Source organism: Athene noctua, chromosome 13 (assembly GCF_965140245.1).
Source record: "Athene noctua chromosome 13, bAthNoc1.hap1.1, whole genome shotgun sequence".
NCBI lineage: Eukaryota > Metazoa > Chordata > Aves > Strigiformes > Strigidae > Athene > Athene noctua.
Genome location: NC_134049.1, coordinates 17,716,131 through 17,739,681, shown reverse-complemented (window position 1 = coordinate 17,739,681; position 23,551 = coordinate 17,716,131). Strand labels below are relative to the sequence as shown.

Genomic DNA, 23,551 nt, shown 5'->3' with positions numbered 1-23,551 from the left:
AACCTGTATTTTCATGAAACTTCAGACTCATTGCTTCACAGAAGAGCAAGAGTCTGTATCGACTTTCTCCAGCATGAGTGAAAAAAAGACCCCTCACCACCTTTCCCCCTAGTACAAACAGTGAATTCAGATAGAGCAAGTGGCCAAAAAAATGGGTAGCAGCAGAGGTTGGACATGTCACACCTTTTTCATACTAACAAAAAGTGATTGGACTTCTAAAGCAGCTGCCTAGCCTGTCTGTTTAAGGGTGAAAATTGAACTAAGACTTGTGAATGAGGTGAGAGGACATCTGAGGAAGCATTAAGGGAAAGACTGACAAGAGTAAGGTGATGTTAGTTACTTCGGTGGATCTGAGATGGAAGAAGTTCAATGGACAGACTTACACACAAGGTCTGCAAGGGAGTTTCAACTCACTCAGGTATTAGATGGTTTACCAGGATTTTTGCCTGGGGATTCTCACAACCTGATTGCATCAGAGTGTCCTCTGACTAGGATTTCCCAGTTGTAACACAGACATTGAGAGTAAGCAGTGAGAGGCCACGTCATGCTAATGTAAGCAGAAGAGAAAGGAAAAAACTTGTGGTTTTCTGCTGGACAGAAGCATTTTGTCTTCTGTTTCAGTGAGGTTTCACTAATAAAAGAGTCAGGGCTATCCACTGTATGTACAAAGAGTATGTTATTCTTGGATAGCGAGCCCTTAAATACTGCATTAACATAGTTAAGCATTTGTGTGATTTAGCTAGTTCCTCTGTGTAAGTCATAAAATAGCAGTCGATCATAGACACGTACAGACGTACAAGCTAACTGGCACATGGTCAGAGATAATGAATATCACTGACAGTTCAACACTGTAATGAATACGTGGGGAAACCTGCTATTAAAGATAATGGCTTCCCAAGTTATTTTCTCTGAACAGTTTTCATGACCCCTGCACAAGAAAATGTACTAATTTTAAAGTGATTCCCACAGTTTCCCCTGGCTTAGTATAGTTATTTTAGGTCTCGTCTTTCAACAGTAGTCCACCGTTTTAAATTATTTTTGCAATCAGTTATAATGTTCTATAGACAGATATTCATTATAAGGCACAAAATTGTTTTCCGGGGGTGTGGTGTTACTTTCAAGGGAGGATAAAGGCACACATCTGCCATTGCCTCATGTCTTCAAGAAAGTCACTCAAATCTCATATTTCAATTTCCTTATATTTAAAATTAGGGAAGAACATTTCAGGATGCTGTGACATTAAATTACTCCTGTTTTGATAAAACTTTGTCACTTGCAGAGATGAAATCTGAAATTTCCAAAGAACTGGGCTTTTAAAGAAAGGATGGTTGACTCTCTGATGGTTAAGTCATGCATATTAATACCATAACCATCTTGTAAAGAAAAGCATAGTATATATCAGCTTTGAGAAACAAATTTCACTATGCAACTATAAAATACCAGTTAAAGCAGAGAAGAGTAAAAACAAGCATCACAGAAGCTTTCGATGATTTAAAAAAATATCCCAAACAATAGCACTGAGTGAAATTTAAACGAAGATATAAACAAGATATGAAGCCTCAAATGAACAGCAGAAATATTAACAACTGCTGCTTTTTAAATGATACATAGAGAAGAAAATTAAGAGGAAACCAGTATTTCATAGTTACAAGTTTTATTTTGGAAAATGTAAACGTTACTAACCATGCATACAAGTTAAGATGATATTTTACAGTTGTTAATTTTCTTCCTTTTTCCTTTTTTTTTCTTTTTTGTTGTTGTTGCATAGGACATTATCACAATATATAATCTATGCAGTACAAAATACATAAAAAGTTACAGCAGAGCAGGAATAGATGAACATATAACTGTACAACTGTAATACTTCAATGTAGTGATTTAAAGAGTTGAAAAGCAGGAAGCATTCATGTGCTGCTGATAAAACTGAACAAGTGAAGATGACACCGGTAACATTGTAGTTCACCAAAGCTGGAAGTATATATGTAAACACGTGCACACTTACTGGCACACATACTCTGTCACCCATACAGGCATGCACTTGTGAAAAAAGTACGTATGTGCACACACACACGTCCCTCAGAATGCATATATACACAAGTAACTGCAACTGTAGCCAGAGATGAAACTCAACCACAAATCTCAAAAAGCATGTTCAAACTTCCCAAATGCAATGGCGTTGGGTCTAGGATTTTGGGTCAGACCCATCGCTACTTATAATGAAATGGATACCTATTTTTTGTCTGTAGACATCCCTTCATTATTTGGTGTGTAGTATATACACACTGCTGTGTATTTATGTATATCCACACATAGAATACAATACACACATATATACATGTTTTTATATATATGTGCATATGCTTATATAAATCCATATATAAATATTTATATATATATTTGTAAAAAAAATCTATACCAGTGGATGGGATTTTGCATTCTAAATTCTGGCTTATGGGGTAAACAACTATCATTTGGTTATTTTCTTCTGCCTAAGGCTATAGCTTTATCCCCAAAAGAGTTTAAAATACAGACGTTCATCATACCATTCACTGACATAGACCATATGTTAGCACCCAATGCACAAACAGATGGTGTGATGGAGTAAAAGAGCACCTGAAAGTCAGTCTGTAGGCATCACCTGATGAAATTAGCAAATTAAATGGCAACAAAAAGGCAAGCTGTAAGTATGCAGAGTTCATTTTCCTTATTCTTTCTTCACAAACCATGTTGCCCAAAACGACAGTGCACTTCGCACGGTACACATCATAGAACTCATGGCAAAGAACTGGGAAAAGGCAGAATGTGAATAGCTAGACACAGGTAAGCTCATCACACAGCCTTTTACTGCCTGGCTGCATGGAACAAGGAAAGCACTGAACATCTGGATAGAAGGTAATGAGGATTTAAAGGTGTACAGAGGCTCTCACAGATAAAAGTTATTGCAAGGGTTAATGCAGTAAAGAGGGTAGGATACATATAGGAATTAGGTGTTACCATCAAACAGAGGCTTCTGATGACTTCTTATAAATATATACCTTTGCAGTTACGTAATGTAAACAGATTCTATGCATGTATTATAAAAGCAAGGAACAACTAATTTACAGATACAAACAATTCTCACAATAAAATCTAGCTGCCAGGAGTTTACCAGGACTGCTTCCTAAGAAGCAGGATGAAAACTGAATTCATGTGGCCATAAATGCACTTCAGGCCTTTGCACAGGATGAGGTTAATGGAAGGGGTGAATGAGTCTCTAAGAGCATCTTTAGTTTCAGTTGACTGGTGACTTTAACTTGCACCCGTTTCCTATAACAAGGCAGTTAAACCTAACTCTTAGAGAGGAAGCTAGAATCATGACTGGAGAAAAACAAACAAACTTTCAGGGCTTTCTTAATAAAAATAAACCTGTTATATTCTGAAATTAAAGGAGAAAAAAAAGAGGGCAATTTCGTAGTTTGTGGAAAATCACCTCAACAGATTGCATGGGAAAAGGAGGATGCAGAAGGAGAGCGATGCACACTCCTCCAAATGGAGGACTGTGAATAAATCTGCACCTTGCCAGAGCAGTATTTCCTGAGTGTGCAATGTTTGTTGCTGTGCCAGGAGACTGGTTTAGGTTACACCACAGGGTGAAAAAACAAAAGGGCGAAAATCGGAGGTTAGTTTGGATAAGCACCCAGATTTCAAAACAGAATTTGAGCTGCTCAGACTTCTCACATCTGCAAAACTCGGGAGGAACCATCATGACAATGGAGTCTTATGACCTTGCTGGTGCTTCTGCTTTTTTTCTAGCATCTAGTAGATGCTAGAAAACCCCAAACACTCTCTTTCGGTATGAAAACTTTTAAGAGATGTTTTGTTCATGTTCAGTTTTGAAACTACTAATCGTTTGGAATTCATCATTTTATCCTAAAGCTATCATGTATTAAACATTTAATGGAGATATTTGAAACTCTAGCTAGGATTTTGAAACACAGTAATTTGACTGTGTCAGCCTAACACACTCTGAGGTATTTACAGCTAAGATGTAAAAAAAAAAGACTTAATGACAAATTTCAGAGATTTCCTGAAAGTGTAGCTATGTTGGCTATATATAGACTCATAGCCTTCTCAATAGATGAACTGGCTGAACTGAAAATTTGACTTTGAAACAATTTTTTTTTTTTCTGCTTTAACTTGGAGAATTATTAGCAATATCTATGAGGAATATATGTAAAATGCTTAGTCTACTGTTTGAGTTAAAGATTACATAGTTCTTATGTCACTCAGAATAGCTTGTTCCATAATCTTTACATCCCATAATCTCAGTACTAATAAAACCTGGTGTGAATATTCTTTCTCCAGGCTATTAAAACAACTGGTTTGTAATGCACCTACTGATTCACGCTGAATTATTATGCCCTAAATAAAAGGACTGGAGTGGTTCCTCTTTTGCTAAAAGATTAAATGATGCTCTTGTTGGAAAAGATGATTTTAGAACAAACTGAACATGAAGCCTATGATTTTTCCAATACTTAGTTATTTGATTCAAGTTGTGTCCCCTCCCCCCATCCATCTATTAAGGTATAATGAGAAATGTGTTTATGACTTGTTTCAAAGTATGTGCACAAGATGCAGCTGACCTGTAGAATTCTTTTAGCTAAGTATCTTAAATGCCTCTTTACTAACTACAGCACAAGAGCACTTTTAGCAGTCACAGAAATAATTGGAATGTGAACTCCTGAACTTACCTGAATTGTATCAAGTTGTTAAAACTGTGCACCTCAGGTACATTAGATTTTTTTTTTTTAAAGAAAAAAAAGAAAACAGGAAATATATGTAGGCAAACAAATCTGGCTTTCCCCTAACTCACACTGGTTAGGCAACTCATCACACAATCTCAAAAATATTTGTCATCTTGCAAAAAACCCTTAGAATGTTCTCTCTTCTGTGAAATGAAACAGTAGAATTTGGCCTCACATGACTTTCAGTTCAAAAGGGGGAAATTGTGATTTTATAGGGGTGAAATCTGAAGCAAATTAACATGAATACTGAAATATCTGCACTTTGAACTGTCTCTTAAGTATTTATCCATACAACTAACAGAATGCGTAGTATTAGGAATAATGTAAATATTATGGAAGTACCTATGAAACTACTTGGAAATCTGTATTAGCCTCTCACAGTTAATATACAGTACAATAAACTCTTGCAAAATTGGATCAATGCAAAGCAGCAAGATACAGGTTCATTTGGAATCCAGAGGCATTCACTCGATATCAAATGGCAGGCTGTCAATAGAGAGTTTCATTTTACCATGCTACACTTAACTGCATTTATACCTTCCAGTAAAAATAAGAAACCCCCAAAAATTCCAGAACACAAAGGACCTGAATTTATAATATGCCCCATCAGACCCAGCCAAACCAAGGAAAGTGTATTTGCTGCCACTGAGGTCTCCAATACATTACAACGCCTCCTGGTCTTTTGCTGTATTTTCTACCATATGAAACATAAAAATCTACCTCCTAGTGTTCAATCTAGTGTCAAATCTTTGAAAGTTACTGAAAACTAGCCAAGATTCCCTTTTTGTTATTAAGCAATTCAGAAATGAGAGCACTTTATGCTGGTCTGTGTATTTTTGAGAAACCTGTAGTACTGCTGAGCTAAAATGTAATTTTATTTTAAAACTTTAAAATGTATATTTTATTTTCCCTGTCAGAAGATACCTTATGATTTTCGCTTCCTTTTATCAGCAACCACGACTGTGATGCAACAGGATACAGAAACTATGTCTTAGCCAATTTGTCTTGCTAAGATACAGCTGTACAGTAGGTAAGTACCTTGATAAAAGTTTTGGTGGGCATTGGTTCAGCTATGCTATTTCCATAGTTCGTTTTTCAAAAAGGAAAAAATAATAAAGGAGATTATTCAAGTCAGTGTGGTTTGATTCTAGCATTTTGTTGGTCCCATACTGAACAGGCAGAGCAGAGAGCTTAACAACTTGGAGAGAGTGATGACAGAATGCCTCCTAGATTCCATGCCACCTTGCAATAAAATGTTACCCAGTGTAAATAAGTTTCCTCATGATTTAGATTATTTACTTAAGGCATCTTGTTGAGGATTTTTTCTCAGAAATTTATCTAGCATGAAACAAACAAGTAAGTTTATCAACTTCACAGAGATTTTTGCAATAGGAAGTTGGTTTTGGAGCATCTTCAGCGAGAAGTGAAAATGACGGCTTGCTACCAACAGAAGCAAAGGGCAGCTTGAAGAAAGACAAGACTCCTCTTTGGACACTCCCCAGTGTAGGTATATAATCAGGAAAACAAACAATGGAAGAGTCTGGTACTACATTCCAGTACTGGTTTGGTTTTTGTATTGTTTGTTTGTTATTTTTTCCCCAGTGTGTGAAAGAATTTAACAAAAAGCTTCTGAGTGCAAATATATTTACAGAGTAAGGCTGCGGTTAGGGTGTGTCTTCATTGTAATTATTGTGTAACATAAATATCCATCCCTGAGAAAGGAGAAGGGGAGACAATCCAACACAGTTGATTTCTAAGTGTATGTATGCTCATGTTGTGCAATCCGGTCTTACAAAACTACTCTGACACCTGAGGTGAATTAAATGGGTCGTTTTTCTTTTTTTAGGTTTTCTCATTTTCTTATAAAGAATAATCAAGAGGATCTGTAAATGGTTGCAAAATGTATGAAATATTGAGACAGCAGGAGTCACTAAGTGTAACATGTAAGTCTGTCTGTCCATGAGGTTAGAATAGCCACTTGTGTGGTTGGGGGAAGAAAATTTGACTGGAAATTTCAGTGGGAGGCAGCTATTATTTATTTTTTTTTAAAGGGGGGCTGTGGGAAACTGAGGAGGGGAAGCAACAGAGGTTTTTTTAATGTGTGCAACACAAACAATACTCCACGTTAGGTATCAGAGGCAAAGTGCTGACATCCAGTGCAGATAGGTCTATGGGGAACTGGCAGGGCTAATTGTTGGACTTGAGGCATCTGAGCGGCTGTAGTCACTGACAGATCCTGTTCTGGAGCTGCTTCCACTTCGTGTCTTGAGCATGCTTGGGTGGAAATTGGCATGGCGACGGGCATGCTTTGTCAGATGGTCGCTGCGCATGAAGCGTTTCTCACAGAGAGGACAGCTGAACTTCTTTTCTCCAGTGTGAGTGCGGTAATGGCGGGCCAGCTCATCAGAGCGAGCAAACTTCTTGTTACATCCTTGCCAGTTGCATTCAAAAGGTCGTTCACCTGCAGAAAGTAAACAGGGCACGATTAGAAGGGGTAGCAATGTCTTCCATGGTTTTTTGGTACACAAAAGTTAGAATGAAAAGGATGGGAGCAAGGCAGATGCCACTTGGCACAAATTGGGTGGAGAAGCTTTTACTCTCTGCCAGAGAGGACAATGCTGTGGAATTCCAACCCCATAAAAAGTACTGTAAATCAACCTAGTGCTACCTTATTTGATAAGTGGCTCTTTAGGGATGCTGGGCTCCTGATCCTTTAATGGATGTCACGTTTCATATCTCTTGTAGTCCACTGGACTTTACTTCTGGACTTTGACAATATCTATATTGAGCTATACAGAATATTTAATTATTCCTCCACGCTGTCTCTATGTCTGTCCAACTCAAAGTTCAGAAGGTGTGATGAAGTATTGTCCTTAAGGTATTAGAAAACAATTATAGTGAAAAATGCAAATGACAATTTTAAGGCACTGGATATGAGGCTCTTGCCTCATATTCTCCACAGCCATGCCTGTGTTTTCTGCATTTGCCACAAGTTACTACAGTTTCTCTTGTTCACTGCCTTAGGTCTCATTTAGAAGTGAGGCAGGGAGCACTGTATTTCAACTGGGTAAATGTGCCACACTGAAGGCAGCAGCCTTCTATCAATAGCTAACCTAAACCACGTGATCTCTTACGCTTAAGGTAGGACCAGTAGCATCAAGGAAATAGCAGTCTGGTGACCTGATGAACTTCTCAACAGATTTCAGACATGAGAAACATCTCCCACGGGGCCAGATGCCCGTGCTATTGCATGGCTGTGCTGGAGGTCTGCACTTGGGCACAGTAGTAGATCTGCAGCCTGAGAAGCTTGAGCACTGGAGGCTAGCACAGGTCGCAGACAGAAGTAGTGTTGCTGGGTAGATGGGTATCTGCAATGTATTCCCAGCTTCACCACTGATGGGCTGCATAGCCTTGGGAAACTCATACTATTTTTTTCCATCATTAGTTTCTTCATTTGTTAAAAATGAAAACATCAAATCGTGAAATGTGCTGTCAACTACTTCCGCATATTGTTTGGTTCTTATTGTCACTGAGTCTGAACATCACATATTCTTAATTTGTTATTAATCTAGAACATCTTATTCTTGTGTGAATACACAGATTTAGCATTTTTTGTAGTTGTAATTTTTGTAGCTTCCTACCTGCATGAATCTTAATCTTTCTAATGCTGAATAGCCACTTCAGGAGGCCCAGAGAGCTATAAAAATTCTGTGCCAAAATAAGAAATAGAAGTTCTCCACACACTACACCAAATAGGAAACAAATAAATAAATAAGCCTCCTGGAGAAATTCAGTACACCTTAATCAAAACTGCCTGATAGCAAAATTGAGACCCCAGTCAGCCTTCAATCTAGACACCAAATAATCTGGTTTAAATTCACAAATTTGGCCAAATCTCAGTGTCTCAATGAAAAGACAGGCAATTTTTTAAAATAGGATTTTGTTCAAGAACATGGAGAAAGCAAGTGTCCTTGATGTTTCCTTGATTATTTAGGAGAAAAACAAAGGCTTCATTGTTCTTAAGCGCACTGTGTGGATTTCATTAGTTACGCCTACAACTACAATGCATAATGCAGTGGTTGTATCTGTACAGTACAGGAGAGATTTGCACACGGTGAACTATGAACCACCTCCTAAGTGGTCTGCAAAAAGCAGCTAAGATGAACAGGACTGCTTTCAGTTGGCTTCCCCTGAACTAAAGCCTAAAAAACTTAGGCTCCCACAAACTTTTTAAGAATAAAACCACCAACAACTGGTTTAATGGATATAGTTTTGTTGCTTAAAAAACCCTATGCAAATCCATTCAGTGTCCTCCTCAGCCTTCTGTAAACTGTTGGGGACTCATCTCTCAGTCTAATAACAGAAATGTGAAACAAATGGTAAACAAATGTATTTTGTCTGTTTGTCATGTATCCAGTCATCTGTTGTTAGATACGCTCTTGCCTGTGGTGGGACATGTCAGTCATCCCTGTTTTGTGACCAGATACTAGTCTTCTCCATATGTTTTGGTCATACAACAGATATACTTCTGTGAGGACTTTGGGACTCTTGGGAAGAAGGCAATGAGACATTGTCTGACAGCTGGATCTGGCCAGCATAATCAAAGTTATTTATCCCTGAGCTATGGCATTTTTCAGTAAGGAAATGGCCTTTGGATGTTTCTATTGCCCAAGTTAATTTTCTCTGTTTATTTTCATTACAAATGGTGCCAGCAAACGTTCTTCACTAGAAGGACTGCCCCATGAAATTACTGATTTCAGACAAGGAAGGCCAGAGCTAACATGCAATGTTTTGCTTCTGGTATTGACAACAGCATGAAACACAAAGAAAATGGTACCTTTTCTGCTGATTAGTTAGCATGGCATCAACTGCTCTTTTCTGTGTCTAGAATTTTGTAGCCAGCAGTAGGCACAACAGTTCAGTTCTTAATGAGAGAATAGGTTCTGGAGTGGGCTTGTGTGAGATCTGTGTTATCCAGCACTAACAGTCAGGTGATGAAGATATTGCACAATTTATCCTCCCCTCTCCTCACTGCACATCAGATGTGGATGAGAACATTCAAGTTCCTACTCACCTGCCTGATTTGATGTTGTTGATAATGATGGTGATGATTTTGGGTGTTGAGCCAAAGAAAATGTGGCCTTTTGTTGCTTTTAGGGTGAGAATAAATTTGGTAAGAGATAAATCCCCTTGCGTTCTCACCAGTCCTCAGAGATTAGGAGGGCTAGGGGCGGCTGGACTTATCCCTTAATAGGTATGACATTTGGGGCCGTGACTATAGGTCTGACTTGGATGCATGAACAGCCCCTGTGCTGTAGGTTTGGTTGCATTCAGAAGAAGCAGTCAGATTTACGAACAGTACAGTTCATTTTTATGCAACATCTACAGATTCTTTAAGGTTGCCTATGATAAATGCACAAACTGCAGATTGGCTATATAGCACTACACAAAAGAAAAACAACTGCAATCACACACACACAGTTCCCGGGTATACACCTGGCGTAGCTGAGGAAATCTTACTAAAAGGCATCCCTTCTGGGGGAGGGCAGGGCGAGAGCACAAACCTGTCAGTCTGTCCCTCCGATTTGGTGTCAGATTATCATCCCTCCAAGTTAGGTGAAAACCTGGAGTAGTATTTATCCTAGTTGTATGTGTGAGTGAGTGGGACTGTAGTCAAGCCATTAGCTTTTGAGTAACAACACTGTGTATTCTTTGGTGCCAGGGGTACATCTGTTTTTTGTGGGAAGAAAGGGAGGATGAGAAACAAGGTTGGCTTAATGTGAGGGATGCAGCTGGGTTTTGTAACAAAAAAGGGAGGATGAGGAACAAGGCCAGTAGGCTACTGCAAAAATCATCCCTTGAAAGAAAAAAGTAGAGCAGAAGATAAATCTCTCCTTGAAATGAAAGAATGGGATGGCACGGCCTACACCCCGCTTCACATTCCTCCTTGGCGCCACGACAAAACACAAATCACTGGACCTCCATCCCATCCTGTGCTTGTTCTGGGCACCCTGTGTCAAGGAAATGTGTGTTTTACAGATTTCTCACTGTTTTGCTTTTCTCACGTTCCCAACACCTAACACCCTTCTTCCGCTATTTCTCTACTGTCCCCTGTTCTTCTTGCTAGGAGCTATCTTTTGCCCCCCAGTCCTCTCTAGTCTTGATTTGGTATCTTCTTGGTAGTTGCCTTTAATTTTCTTGGCCAAGTGGTTTTCCCCTCCATGTACTCTCTGACAGCTGGCATCACTCTAGTAGTGCTAGTAAGTTCTCTAGAGTGCTTCCCAGCTTTGTTGAGGTTTAGCAATACCTCCTCAAAGAAAAGCTGTATTGTGAGGAAATGCTGGATGCCTTGTGTGAAGATACGAGAGTCATTATTGTTCATAAAAAATTAGTACACAGTCTGGGACAAAGTTGCTGCAGGGTATTAATTAAAACAAGACCTAGCTGCTGCTCCAAAACCACACGTGGAAATTCACAGTCTGTCATCAGTCTCATCTCTCAAACAGAAGGGATGTGGTTTTCTGTGCAGGTAAGTTATATAAATGTCCTTTTACGGGCAGTAAAGCAGTCAACAGAATGATTATATGAACTGATTGCCTAATCTCATTAGGGAACATGCAGCCACAGTTCAACTGTCTTGCATAAGCAGTAGCCCATGGACATGTTGTAGTCCACAAAGAGCTTTCGGAATTAAAGTGGCTGTATACAACACCATAAAGATTTTGCGTTCCATCTTAGGCAATGCTGAAGTCAGAATTTTACCTTTACACAATGACTGCAGACTTTGATCCTATAAATTAATGTGGAAATGGTATCAAATATCTTAACTACTGCAGGAAACAGTCAAGCATATGAATGTGTGTATTGAGTCTCTTAACACTATGTCTTGGCAGCGGCAGTATTTTGGTGCATTATGAGCATTACTAGCAGGTCTCAAAGAGAGGTAAGGCTCCAAATGATAAAGATGCTTGAAAATAAAGGAATCAAACAGCAACTCAGGCTTCTTTACTCTTCAGAGAAGCAGGCAAGAAATAAGGAAGATAAGGAATATTGTAAATTTTTTTTTACAATTTTAAATAGGTTTGGATTTCCATATTCCAAGTCCCACTAAACTGTAACCTTTGTAGCTCCTCTGCTAGAGCACTACATCACTTAACTTGTGTTTAGAGTTACCCAAGCTGATGGAAAAAGTCACATTTGAGAATTAAATTCAACTGATCTTAACTGCAAATTACAGAAGCAAGAACACTTTTGGCTTCTTCCCGAACTCCACCCAGTCCAAAGCAAAAAAATGTGTGTGAAGCTGCATTAAGAAACCTTCAGTTCTCACTGAGTAAAAGTACGCTGAGATCTGCTGAATTCATCTCAGTGGCAGAGACCTCGCTACTCATGCTGCTTGTATTGTCTGCCAGAGCAGACCATAAAAGGAACTGTACAGTTGCCTGGGCTATAGAAACACCATTTTAAAAATGCATCTCTATTCTCTCTTGCTGGAATGGATTCAGAAGCAAGTAGAGCCAACCTGTTCTTATGATATTATATGAAGGTCTTTTGTATTATTCTATATTTGTCAATCATTATATATACTGAGGCAACTATATGTAGTTATGGGAATCAAAAACTGCAGAGATGGTGGAACGAGATCTGATGTCTACTGAGCTTAATTTATACCACTCTTTTAGTGCATGCTTGACTTTACCCTAATCTACATAGAGTTTTAAGGACTCCTTTCCTATATAGTGACACTCCTGTACAGACCCTGGAGTAATCTGCTTCCTGTTTCGCCAATTCATCTGTATGGTATCCGGCATTTGAACAGCAATTACCACTGTGTAGGTCTGAGAGTGCTTAAAAAAAATGCCAAAACAGGTTGAGACACCTGTGATACCAACCACTTTCAGAATTACAATGTGAAGATTAGGCAATTGTATCTGAACAATTTGAAATGTGGTATCCACTGCCCTACACATTAGAGTATTATTAAATAAACCACATATTGGAGGCTATTTTTTCAATTTAACTCATGTAAGTAGCTCTGAACATAATGTTAGCATCTCAAAGCATATGCTAAGGCCTTGCAGTAACAAAGAAATTTGTATCCTGGGAATTCCACAAGTGCCTCCAAAACCAGAAACAGTAAGCCAGAAACAATTTTCTGTGATCTTTAATCTGTTCTGCTGCTTCGCAGAACAGCACTGTATGTTGTTATGAAAACTGACTAGAAACCTGAACATGCTACTGTGTGCTATTCTTACACTTCTACATTTTCATATACATAATTAAGGGTATATTTGGAAACACAGATCAGCAGGCTGGGTGGGGAGGATGAGGGGCAGACAGCTAAATAGAGATGTGACTGAAGCAGCCTTCCTCCAAGAGAGGAAATGCTATCCTGAGAAAAAACATTCAGCCAAGCAGACTATGTTTCTTGAGACTGGATGTTATTTAAAAAAAAAGAGAAAAGGTCATCCTTCAATAACACTGATCTGTATTTATGAATATTTTAATTTCTGTTATTCTCTTGTTTATAAACAAGCCCCGTAACCTTCTGAGTGCAAGAGAGAGAATAATGCATAGCTTTGATGTTAGACAAATGGTGGTTTCTTCATCAAGTATTTAAAAAGGGAGCAAAAAATTCCAAAGCCTCACAATTCCAAATTCCTAGAAATTGAAACCAGTTAGTTTTAAATTAGTGATTTTGGGGGTGACATTTCATAACCTGACAAGGAAAATGCAATCGTGTTTTTCTGCATCTGCTTTTGCGTGTCTGTCCAACAGCTTTTGAAACTTTCAACCATATCTAACAGAGGTAGTGAATTCAGCAATATTAAGCTTGACTAGTTCCAGGAAAATGGGGAAGTTTTAGTAATGTTCTCAATAAAAATAAAAGTTACAGGGTGAATTTGACCATCACTAGACACCAGAAGCCCAATGTGGGAGTGTGGTATGAATGCCCAAATCCAAGAAAAGCTTCAGTCAGAGTTCACACGTTACTAGACCCTGGGACATAGCGCTCCCCCTAGACCCTAGGACACACAGCAACAAGGAGCTTGGTTGCATCAGCACCTGCTGACAGAAGCATGCATGTTCCTGTTATTTCCACTGCCTTTGATGTGAACTTTTTTTAGGAACCGGAGTTCTCAGATTTCCAGCAGACACAGACCCAGGCATCAAGTACAACCTCACTTTGAAATGTGGGCATCTTTAGTTTAATCTTAACAAATCCAGACATTAAATTTGATAAATTATTCGATCTTATGTGTTCTGCGTGCACAGGAAACTACTACTGAGCAGAAGCTGCAACAGCTACCATAATATCCGTTATTTAAATTCTTGGTTTATTTTCTGTACCTTTACGTTTTCACTGAGTTATTTAGAACACTTCTTGAAAGAGGAATTTCCAAGCAGCGAGTTTACATTTTAAATCAATGTGGGTTATTGTTTGCTCTGGAAGTGCTTGTATTGCTCCATCTGAGCACAGATTACACCATGTGACTTACCTGTATAGCCACAGCTAACTAGAACAACTCAAATAGCAAGTGACGAGCACACCTTATGTTCAGATACTCTAATGATAACGGCTACAATGCCAGAGAAACGTAAGTAGTGCAGAATTCCTAGCCTTAACCACAGTCGGGTCCACCCAAGAACCAAAGAACTGATTTGGTATATCCCATGCACTTATCTGCGCCTTCTTAAAAATATTACCACTCGCTTTCATCATAATGGAAACAATCCTTTTTTTTTTTTTTCCTTTTTAAATGGATTGTATTCCATCAGCTAGATTCTAGGCCTTTATTTCAAACTTATTCAATAATGTTTAAATCTCAATTTATAATAATTTTAGGTACTTTACTGTGATGTTATCAGCCACCTTTGCTTCTCTTTTGTCAAGGCAGAATCATTCTAGCCTTTTTAGGCGCTTTTTTTTTTTTTCCAGGACACTCTATCACATAATCTTTCTGTTGTCTAAAATATGCATTCCATGGCTTTACTGAATCCCTTTTCAAACTTGCATGCCCAAACTGAACTGCTCTGTCTATGTGAGTTTCTAGAGCTTAGCACTTTTAAAATACCCATGTTTTTTATCCTGCATTTTTGCACAGTGAATTAAGAATCTGAAATTTGAACCTGTTATCTTTACCAAGTCATTTTCTGCCTACCATTTTAACTCCTGTTTAGTTCTCACTTTATCGCTGCTGAAGTGCATCACTGTACCTTAAGCTCTGTGTTCTACTCCCAGCTAAAGCACTCCAGACCACTTCACACAAACAACCAGTAAGTAGCTGAAAGTTATGTTGCAGGATCTGGAAAATAAATCTTACACCAAATTGGCTTTAAAATGAAATGGCCATAAATTTAATTAAAAAAAAAAAAAAGCAAGCTACATCCTTTGCTAACGTTTTGAATGAAAGACCTAAGTAACAGCTACAGCTATGTGGATAACTTATTTTCTGCTCAACTGAAAAATTAAAAAAACCTTCAAACTGCAGAAGAATTCAGCAAACCAAGAAGCCCACACTAATTTTATTTTTGGTTAACCAAAATGCTTTACTTCTTTTGGGGTGTTTTTTTGTAACACTATTTTAATTCCTTTAGCTTTGGGGACAATTTTCAGCACAATGACGATGTTAATCTGAAATGAATCAATGAAATAGACTATCACAACTTTTATGAAATTAAAAAAAAATAATCCTAAACTGTTTGCTGAATCTGACATACAGTTCTGTTCTTCATAAAAGACTACTTCTCAGTGAACAACTGTTCACCAAAAATATAGTTTCTAGAGTTCTTGCTAATAAAGAAATGCAAAGTTATTAATATTCTTCATTAACATTTCTTGGCAACTTTCCCTCCATGAAGATTAGATGCCTGACATTTTTATTAGGTGACTAACTTGGAGATCTCATCTTCTAAGGGAATAATTTCATTTGTGTTTTCAACTTCCACTGGACTCCCCGTGTTTGTAAGCTCAAGGGATTTTTAAAGACAGACAACAAGGGTAGGCTAACCAGCCAAGTGTAAGGACCATGAAAGTCTATCCTCCCCTTCACAGAGAAATCTTGGAATAGATTTTAGATCTATGCTGAGAATGTGACTGAGAATATGCCCTCTAGCATTGCAGTGTGGGCCACAGAGTGACTAGGTGATTCCCATTTTAAGTACAAGAAACTTATTTTCTAGTGTTACACTAAGCTGCTTTGGTTTTCTTGTACATTTGTCCTCCTGAGTTATTTTGCAAACTGTTGGTAAGTGATGCAGCCCTTCAAAATGCTGTCTCTGTTTTGAGTTCTCCCTTCATAAAGTGCAAAGATGCACTACTGACATGGTAAGGAAGCCAAAGTCCATGCCAGAAAGACCAACCATATTTTCCAAGCCTATAGTTTTATGATCGTCTCTGGACCGACATAGAATGTTACAGTTCCATGGATACATGGTGAATTGTACTGTGTTTTCTTCTCTCTAGCTACGTTTACATTGTAGTCTCACTCTCTCTGTTTCTCTGCTAGAGAGTACTCCAAAAATTATGTAATCCTGCTGGTCAATTGAGAAATCAAATACTTTCCCATTGATTGAAGACCATAAAAAAGTAATAAAAAAACCCTTCAGGAATTCCACAGTTTGAAATTCACATCTGCATCTGCAGACCTGAGCACTGAGAGTCTGATGCTACTTGTTTTATTGCACCCTTGTACTAAAATATATAATACTTGTCATAGCTAATATTAGGCTTTCTCCTGTGCAGTTTGTCACTTTATGGTTTCTGAAGAGTTCACACTTTATCTCTTCTCCCTTCTTTATACAACCCCTCCCTGTCTTGTATGTTCCTTCCTCTTTCGAAACTACAAAAAATCAGTTCCACTAGGCCAGGGGCTTGTGAAGCTCTTAAGTCAATTCTACAGACTACATCAAAACTGGGACTCTGTAAACAGTTACGTTTGTGTGTGTTAAATATGTTAAATAGTTTTTTTTTTTCTTGAAACACCATCAGATACAAAATTGTTAAGGTGAGTTTAGCCTTCAAGATTCCTTCCTTTTACAATGGGGCCCAGATATATATACACAAATCCTTGAAACGCATCCGCTCTATTAGAAGAAACAGAAGTATTTAAAGTGACTTTAGCAAAGAAGCTGAATTAGCTGAATAAAGCATTGAACCAAAGACGCTTTTATAACTTTCTGAATTATTAATTAACCTAGCCATATGCTCACCGCTTACATAAGAATGTGTGCATCTGACGACTCAATTTGATGCATCAATAGAATCCACTGGAATAGAAAAGCCAGCAGAAAGACAACTCTGAAACTAAAGACTGAAAAAGTGAAAGTGAGGGAACAGAGATATGTGTAACCTGTATAACACTCCTACGGTTTAGAGATTCCTCATCATTCTTCTAACTAAGGGTCACAGGCTACCTGTAACTACTAGCAAAATGAAGGGAAATCATTTAGTGAAGGGAGATGAGGGCATCCTTGTCTTTGCTATCCTCCCCAGCTTCCCATCATAAAACTGCTAGTAGCCATGACAAGAAGGTAAAGAAAAAATATTCTTGTTGATACCTGAAGCACCAAAATTTGGCAAATAGCTCTAAATAGTATCTTTATATGTATACTGCTGAGATTCTGTGAAAATATTTAATGCATCATACCTGATTCCTTTGTAAGTTCTTGATAACAGTAAGACACAGGTGATATCTCTGAATATGCTAAGTAGCTGTCAAACAGCCAGGTTGTATGTCAGCATTGCTTACCTATTTGAAAAATACATATTATGTGAACTATTTAGCACATCCACCACAGCACTCTGCATGATGGGGTTTCACCACAAGGCTACCACTGCTCCATGCAAGTCTGCCTTGCCTAGAAATCCAAACTGTTTCTTTCACATATAGTGAGGTTATATTCTTGCCTCTCCAAGCAGCTAATGATTGTATAATCCACATATATCTTCATTTGTTTTATGCCTAAGCTTGTACAGAGTTATTTAAAAAATAGTTATTAATTTATTGCTTTCTTTAGTCAGAGCTGTGTTGTGTTTGACGTTGTAGGTAAGGTTAGTTGCAAACTAGAGAGGAAATAGATGGTGGTAAAGTCTGTTGTCAGACAAATGTCACCATTCCAGTCATCTTTTTTCTCACTAGTCTGAAACGTGACATAGTTAAAAGGAACAGGAGAGCAACAGACAATAGGAAAGGGCTTGCAGGTGAAATTCTGTGGCCTTACAGTGAAGTCAGCCCACGTGGTTGCAAAGTGTGCCCCTGGCCACTTCCAGAACTATAAATCATAGCGGTCTCAATGAAGACTCTCCTGGAGCAAATACTGTAATTTTAAACTAGGAACTTGGTATCACTTGTACTATTTATACTGTGTCTTTAGCATGCATTGATTAGCTTCTGTAAATGCTACTTGGCTTCACAGCTCTTCCTAGAGAGATGAAAGGAAGGAGGAATCCTCTCTAGCCTAGGTCAGCGAACAAAACTATCTTCCATCTCTTCCATTTCCTGACCCCGTGTAGTTCTGCATGGTGTACACTTGAAGGCCAGGATGTCTCACTAAGCTGGACACTGGGTGTGGTGTTTTCCTCCACTTTTTGTGATGTTCTTAGCAAAGCATTTCGGGGGGAGTTACTGATCATAAACAAGTGCAGTAAAAGCACATATTTTCAGAAGTAAATTTGCTCAATAATACTTTATGTATTCAGGTTAGCCATGCCAGGTAAGAAAGATATGCATACGGATGTTTTCTCCTCACAGATATGAGCATGGAAGAAGTTCCCCACATCTCAGAGGGCAGCTAAAGTTTGGCTAGAAAAAACAATGCACAGCTTTGTGGTAGCAACTGCATTACTGCTGTACCTTCTCAATGGCCTTGTCAAAATCTACCTACATAGTATGTCTCTTGACTCTTTTCTGTTGTATTTGCTGTAGTCTTGCTATGTGACTGCACTGATAGCATGTACACTTTAAATGCGCTATCAATACAGCAAAACCTCTCAGTCTGTAAAACTGTGAGTAATCAAAACTTCAGCTACCTCTTACAAAGGTAGGAATCCATCAGTTAGAAAAATGGTAATGTTACAGTGTTAGATGGGATGGTGTTTACAATGCATGCAATTTCAAAGATAAGGTATAAATACATTTATCATTGTTATCTAATGCTGCTTTTTTGCTGATTCTGTCTTAACTCTAAAGTTTAATGTTCACCATTTCACTTTTCCCAAAGTTCTGATGCCCAACCGAAATGCAGCCCTCCCATCTAAAAAATAAGTGACAGCTGAGCCATTAGGATACCCATGGAAACTTATCCTGCCTAGCAGGGACAACTTCCATGTCTAGGTGAGTGTGCAGACCAGACTGGACCCTGACTGCTCCACACGAATAACTTCTATCGATCGTGCTTCCATTAAGTGCAATGCCTTTGTTTACATGGGATTTTGCCACACCCTACTATAAAAGCAACATTTTTTCCCTCTGCTCCTGGAACCTATGAGTAAACAATGCTCTTTTACTGAGTACCAATGACAGGCCTAACTCTTGAAAAGGAAAGGCAACAGCCTCTGTGTCAAAGAGCTTATGATCTAAAATTAAATGTTGGGTTTTCTGTCAAAGTTAAGCACCTGCAATTGCTGTATGTAATTTCTGTTCAGTAAGCCTAAAACTCTTACTGGGTCTCCTTATCTCTGAGGTATTAAATCCTAGACTAGTGCACAGTAAAACAGCTGAAATGCCCCCAATTTAAAAGAGCAGCAACTTCCACTTGATTTTGTCTCTCCTGTGGCTTGTTCCAAGCATGGAGATCAATAGCTGACCCTTTGACTTTGCACTTAAATGCAAGATAATTAAATTGTGTTATGCTGAAATGATGAAGTGATGAATTCTGAGGAGAGGAAGATGTGTCTTAGCTACATGTCATTTCCAAACCACACTGAAGTATCAGACTCTTTGCAAAGAGGGGGACTCTGGGGCTTAGTACAGTAGCCCTTTAGTTACTATATTTCTCTAATTTCTTCTACTCAGATCTATGAATGTAAGAAAGGAGGATGATTATCAAAACCTCTATTGTGTACAGAAAATAAATGAAGAAAACACCATAAATAGAGCCTCTAAACACATCTGTATTACTGAATGACAAAACTAAAAGATGGGGGATTTTTTTCCTTTTCCATTGGTCAATTATACTTTTTAATAAATATACTTCAAAAGAATACCAGTGTTGCAAAACTAAAAAATGTAAGTGCTGATCAGCAAATCTGACCTATTGCATCACCCCCACAAAGGAATTTCAGCCTAGAATTCTTGCCTTGAGCCAAAAACTTGTTGTTTAAGGAGCTTTCTTCATTCCTTACGTACAAAGCCTGTGTGTTCAGCATAGGACAGAGAATTCTGTCCTCTTAAAACATAACAAGAGACTAACATCAATGAAGGTATGTGGGATTTTGTTATCTTCCTGTCCTGTTGATGAGCCAATTCAAACCTTTTGAAGTGACAAGGGACTAGAGGAGGGGTCTCCAAACGTAGGTAATAATAAATACCTACGGTATAACGGTAATAATAAATACTGATTTTATCAAATCAGTCCAGTTAAAACTTGCAAAGGAAAGTAATAGTATGGACTTAGATGAATATATATGCTAGACTGAGATCTTGTTTAGTCATCTGTAATCTCATGTTACTTCTGTTCTAGCATACTAGCATGCTGATTTGTTGTCTGCTACAAGATGATTATTTCAGCTCTACCACTCACTCTCTGTTAGAGCAAGTAAGTCGATTAATGAAAACGCTATGCAGACAGAAACTGAAGCCAAGAAAGAAAACTCCCCAGACTTGGTTTTCCCTCCTCCAGGAGGGTAAAAAATCTTACCCACAGCTGACACAACTGAACCAAATGTGTCTACAGGGAGTGTGTTGTTAAGGTACCAATAAAAACACGTTTCCATTACAAACTGCTGTCTGGATCTTTCCTGTGCTACCTCAGAATTGCTCACTCTGTTTCCCAGGCCACTCTGCAAACTCAAAACGGCTCCAATCAGACATCTGATTGTTAGCAGCTTCATGGGAGCCCTAAAGAGTATTATGCTCCTTGGCATCCTGTCTTTCTCCAGCCCACTCTTAGAGTGGAAAAAAGATTACATGCTCACTATAGGACACTTCCCCCTCTTCTTCCCATCTGTGCTACCTCTTCTTGAAACCGAGGATTATGTCATAACAGAACTGACAGTCTGTCAGGCCATTCATTCTCAATGGTGTGGTCTTTACACAGAGAAATTACACGTGCAACAGAATTAACCAGTAGGTACTCATGGGTCAAATGGCAGGAACCAAAAATGCAACTTAGTGACTTCTAAATGTCTTAACTGCTTCTTTGGAGATTCTCTTGCAAATGTATCTCCACAGATAACTCTGCTCCTTTTTTGATGGATGTGATGACCTATCCTTCCTCAGCCTTCAGTGTGGGACACAGGTTATTCCTTGCTCTTCTAACAACCTAACGATCTTCTCTATCTGAAAATGCTGGTTTTTAGTCTTTGTTGGAAAATTCTAGACTTAGATGGTCTTAAGCTTTAATTTATCTGAGTTCTGATCACTGTGGGAGGTAGGAACTTAGAAGTTAGATCAAACCTAAAAACTTGAACCCAAAGATGCTTGTATTCCAAGAATGTTTGAAATCAAACTGAAACATCACAGATCATCCCTGTCTGTACAATGAACCCACAGAAACAACCTCTGTAGTGGTTTAGACTGCTTTCAATGAAAGTCAACCTCACAAATAATTTTTGTGGTGCCTTTCATAAAAAATTTTCATGGTAACGAACACACAGAAACAACCTCTGTAGTGGTTTAGACTGCTTTCAATGAAAGTCAACCTCACAAATAATTTTTGTGGTGACTTTCATTAAAAATTTGCATATTAACGTTCCTGATCTCTGCTATGACAATTCAAATGTTTTAAGTGGGAGAGCAGTTAAATAGGTAATGACAGATTATATTCATCTGGTGTGAACTGTGGGTGAATTCATGCTGAAATTGTGAAATTTTGGCTCCATGAGCTTTACCCAGCACTTGTGTGAATAACTGCAAAGAAAGAATCATATGACCCCATGAATCAGTCTTTTCTCTGTTGACATATCAATGATTTTTTTATTATTCTATTCTACTAAAAACAGAAAAGTGCTTGTAAAAGCAAAGCTTATCAAATTAATGAAAGGTTGTCCTGCTATGCAAAATAACAGACTAAAGGATTGTTCATCTAAACTGAAACCTGTACTTTATTTATCTGAATTCTAAAAGATGTTGAATGTCATCTGCCTCCAACTGAAGTCCACATACTTTGGCATGAATAGACATTGTGGGTAAGTTATGACATTTTATGTGCACAGCATCTCCCAGGATTTGGGGACAGGATGAGATTTCATTTTGCTAGAAGCCAAGCAAACAGAAGTTAGTACAGTTGTCTTTGGCTGTAACTGTGAAATGTCTCTTTGTGAACTTTTGAACTGTTTAATCAACAACCTCACAGTAACACAGCATGCATGAAACACAGGACTTCAGCATTTATAAGTACAGCTAAAGCTGTAAAACTGAGTGGAAAATCTGATACTGAGAGTTTATTGCAACTGTATGGAGGACAGAGGGAGTGGGAATTTCCTTTTATTTTTATTCTCATTCTGGATTGATTGTTGTGCCAGAGACCAAGGTGGTGCTGAAGTAGTTTATGAGCAGCATCAGCCAAAGACCGTACGGAGTATCCAGCTTCAGGGAACAGGCAGCTCTGGAAAGTAGTTTTATGGGCTGATAATCAAACAGTAAGTCTGTTGCTTGACACTAGGCAGCTACCATTCAAGGTATGCATAAACCCATTGCATACACTTCAGAAAATCTTCCCAGATTGTAAAGGCACACTTCCTGTTTAAACGAGGATTCAGATTTTTGCTTTTAATAAAGGAATCAGATTCTATGAGCACTCTAATGTGCTCTCTTTTAAAGCAGGTCAAGTTTTTAGAAAGACAGTATTTGTGGTTCAACACTCTATTCTTGCAAGTCTCATTTATGTGTTCTATTCTGACAATACCTTTCCAGTTTATTTTGCACCTCCCCATCTAGCGGTTTCTTTTAACCACAGCTGTATCAAAAAAAGAGAGCACCAGATACCTGCTCCTTTCCAGTTTCAGCTTGGTTTCCAGTCTTTTCTGTGTGTTCTTTAAAATTACAAATGTGTGTAAGCACAACACATCTAGGCCTCATTGTCATATATATACAGAAAATAAATAAGAGAAGTTTTTCGACAATTATCACTGATTAGGTTGTCTTCTAATTTTGGCTGTCTTAATGTTTTAATCACTGGAGTGAAGCTGCAGGGAGGTACACTCAGTTTTCTGAAAAATCAGTCTCCTATTCAAAGTCTCAAGCTGTTTCTGAAGGCATGCGTTACCACCTGGGCCATATTCTATACAAAATAGAAAAAATGGTTATTGGTGAGATGTTGCAATGAGATTCCCTTAGTAATACTACTTAGACTTGCCAAGCAACTCCTCCCTAAGCCTGCAAGACTTCAGGCATCAACAAGTCACATGGTGGGAGGTACATCATGTGACAGAAGAGAGGATGTTTTATTAGACTGCAACAGAGGAGCATCACTGCCAGAGCACCATTTCTCTGAGCATTAACACCCACAGTATAACACACACTAGGTACAGCTCAGCTCCCGTGATCTCTCCATGTTTTGTGATCATTTTGCAGACAGCTGGTTGCAGGGTCACTAGGGAGACC

General features: G+C 38.4%; 1 protein-coding gene across 1 annotated transcript in view; it reads right to left on the bottom strand.

The window, feature by feature from the left end:
- Window positions 1-1,277: 1,277 nt before the first annotated feature.
- KLF13 (KLF transcription factor 13) overlaps window positions 1,278-23,551 on the bottom strand; it is a 37,814-nt gene continuing 15,540 nt past the window's right edge. Inside the window, exon 2 of the mRNA XM_074917252.1 lies at window positions 1,278-7,245. Within this exon, the coding sequence (XP_074773353.1) occupies window positions 6,953-7,245 (293 nt within the window). The 3' untranslated portion in view covers window positions 1,278-6,952. The remainder of the gene's footprint in view (window positions 7,246-23,551) is intronic.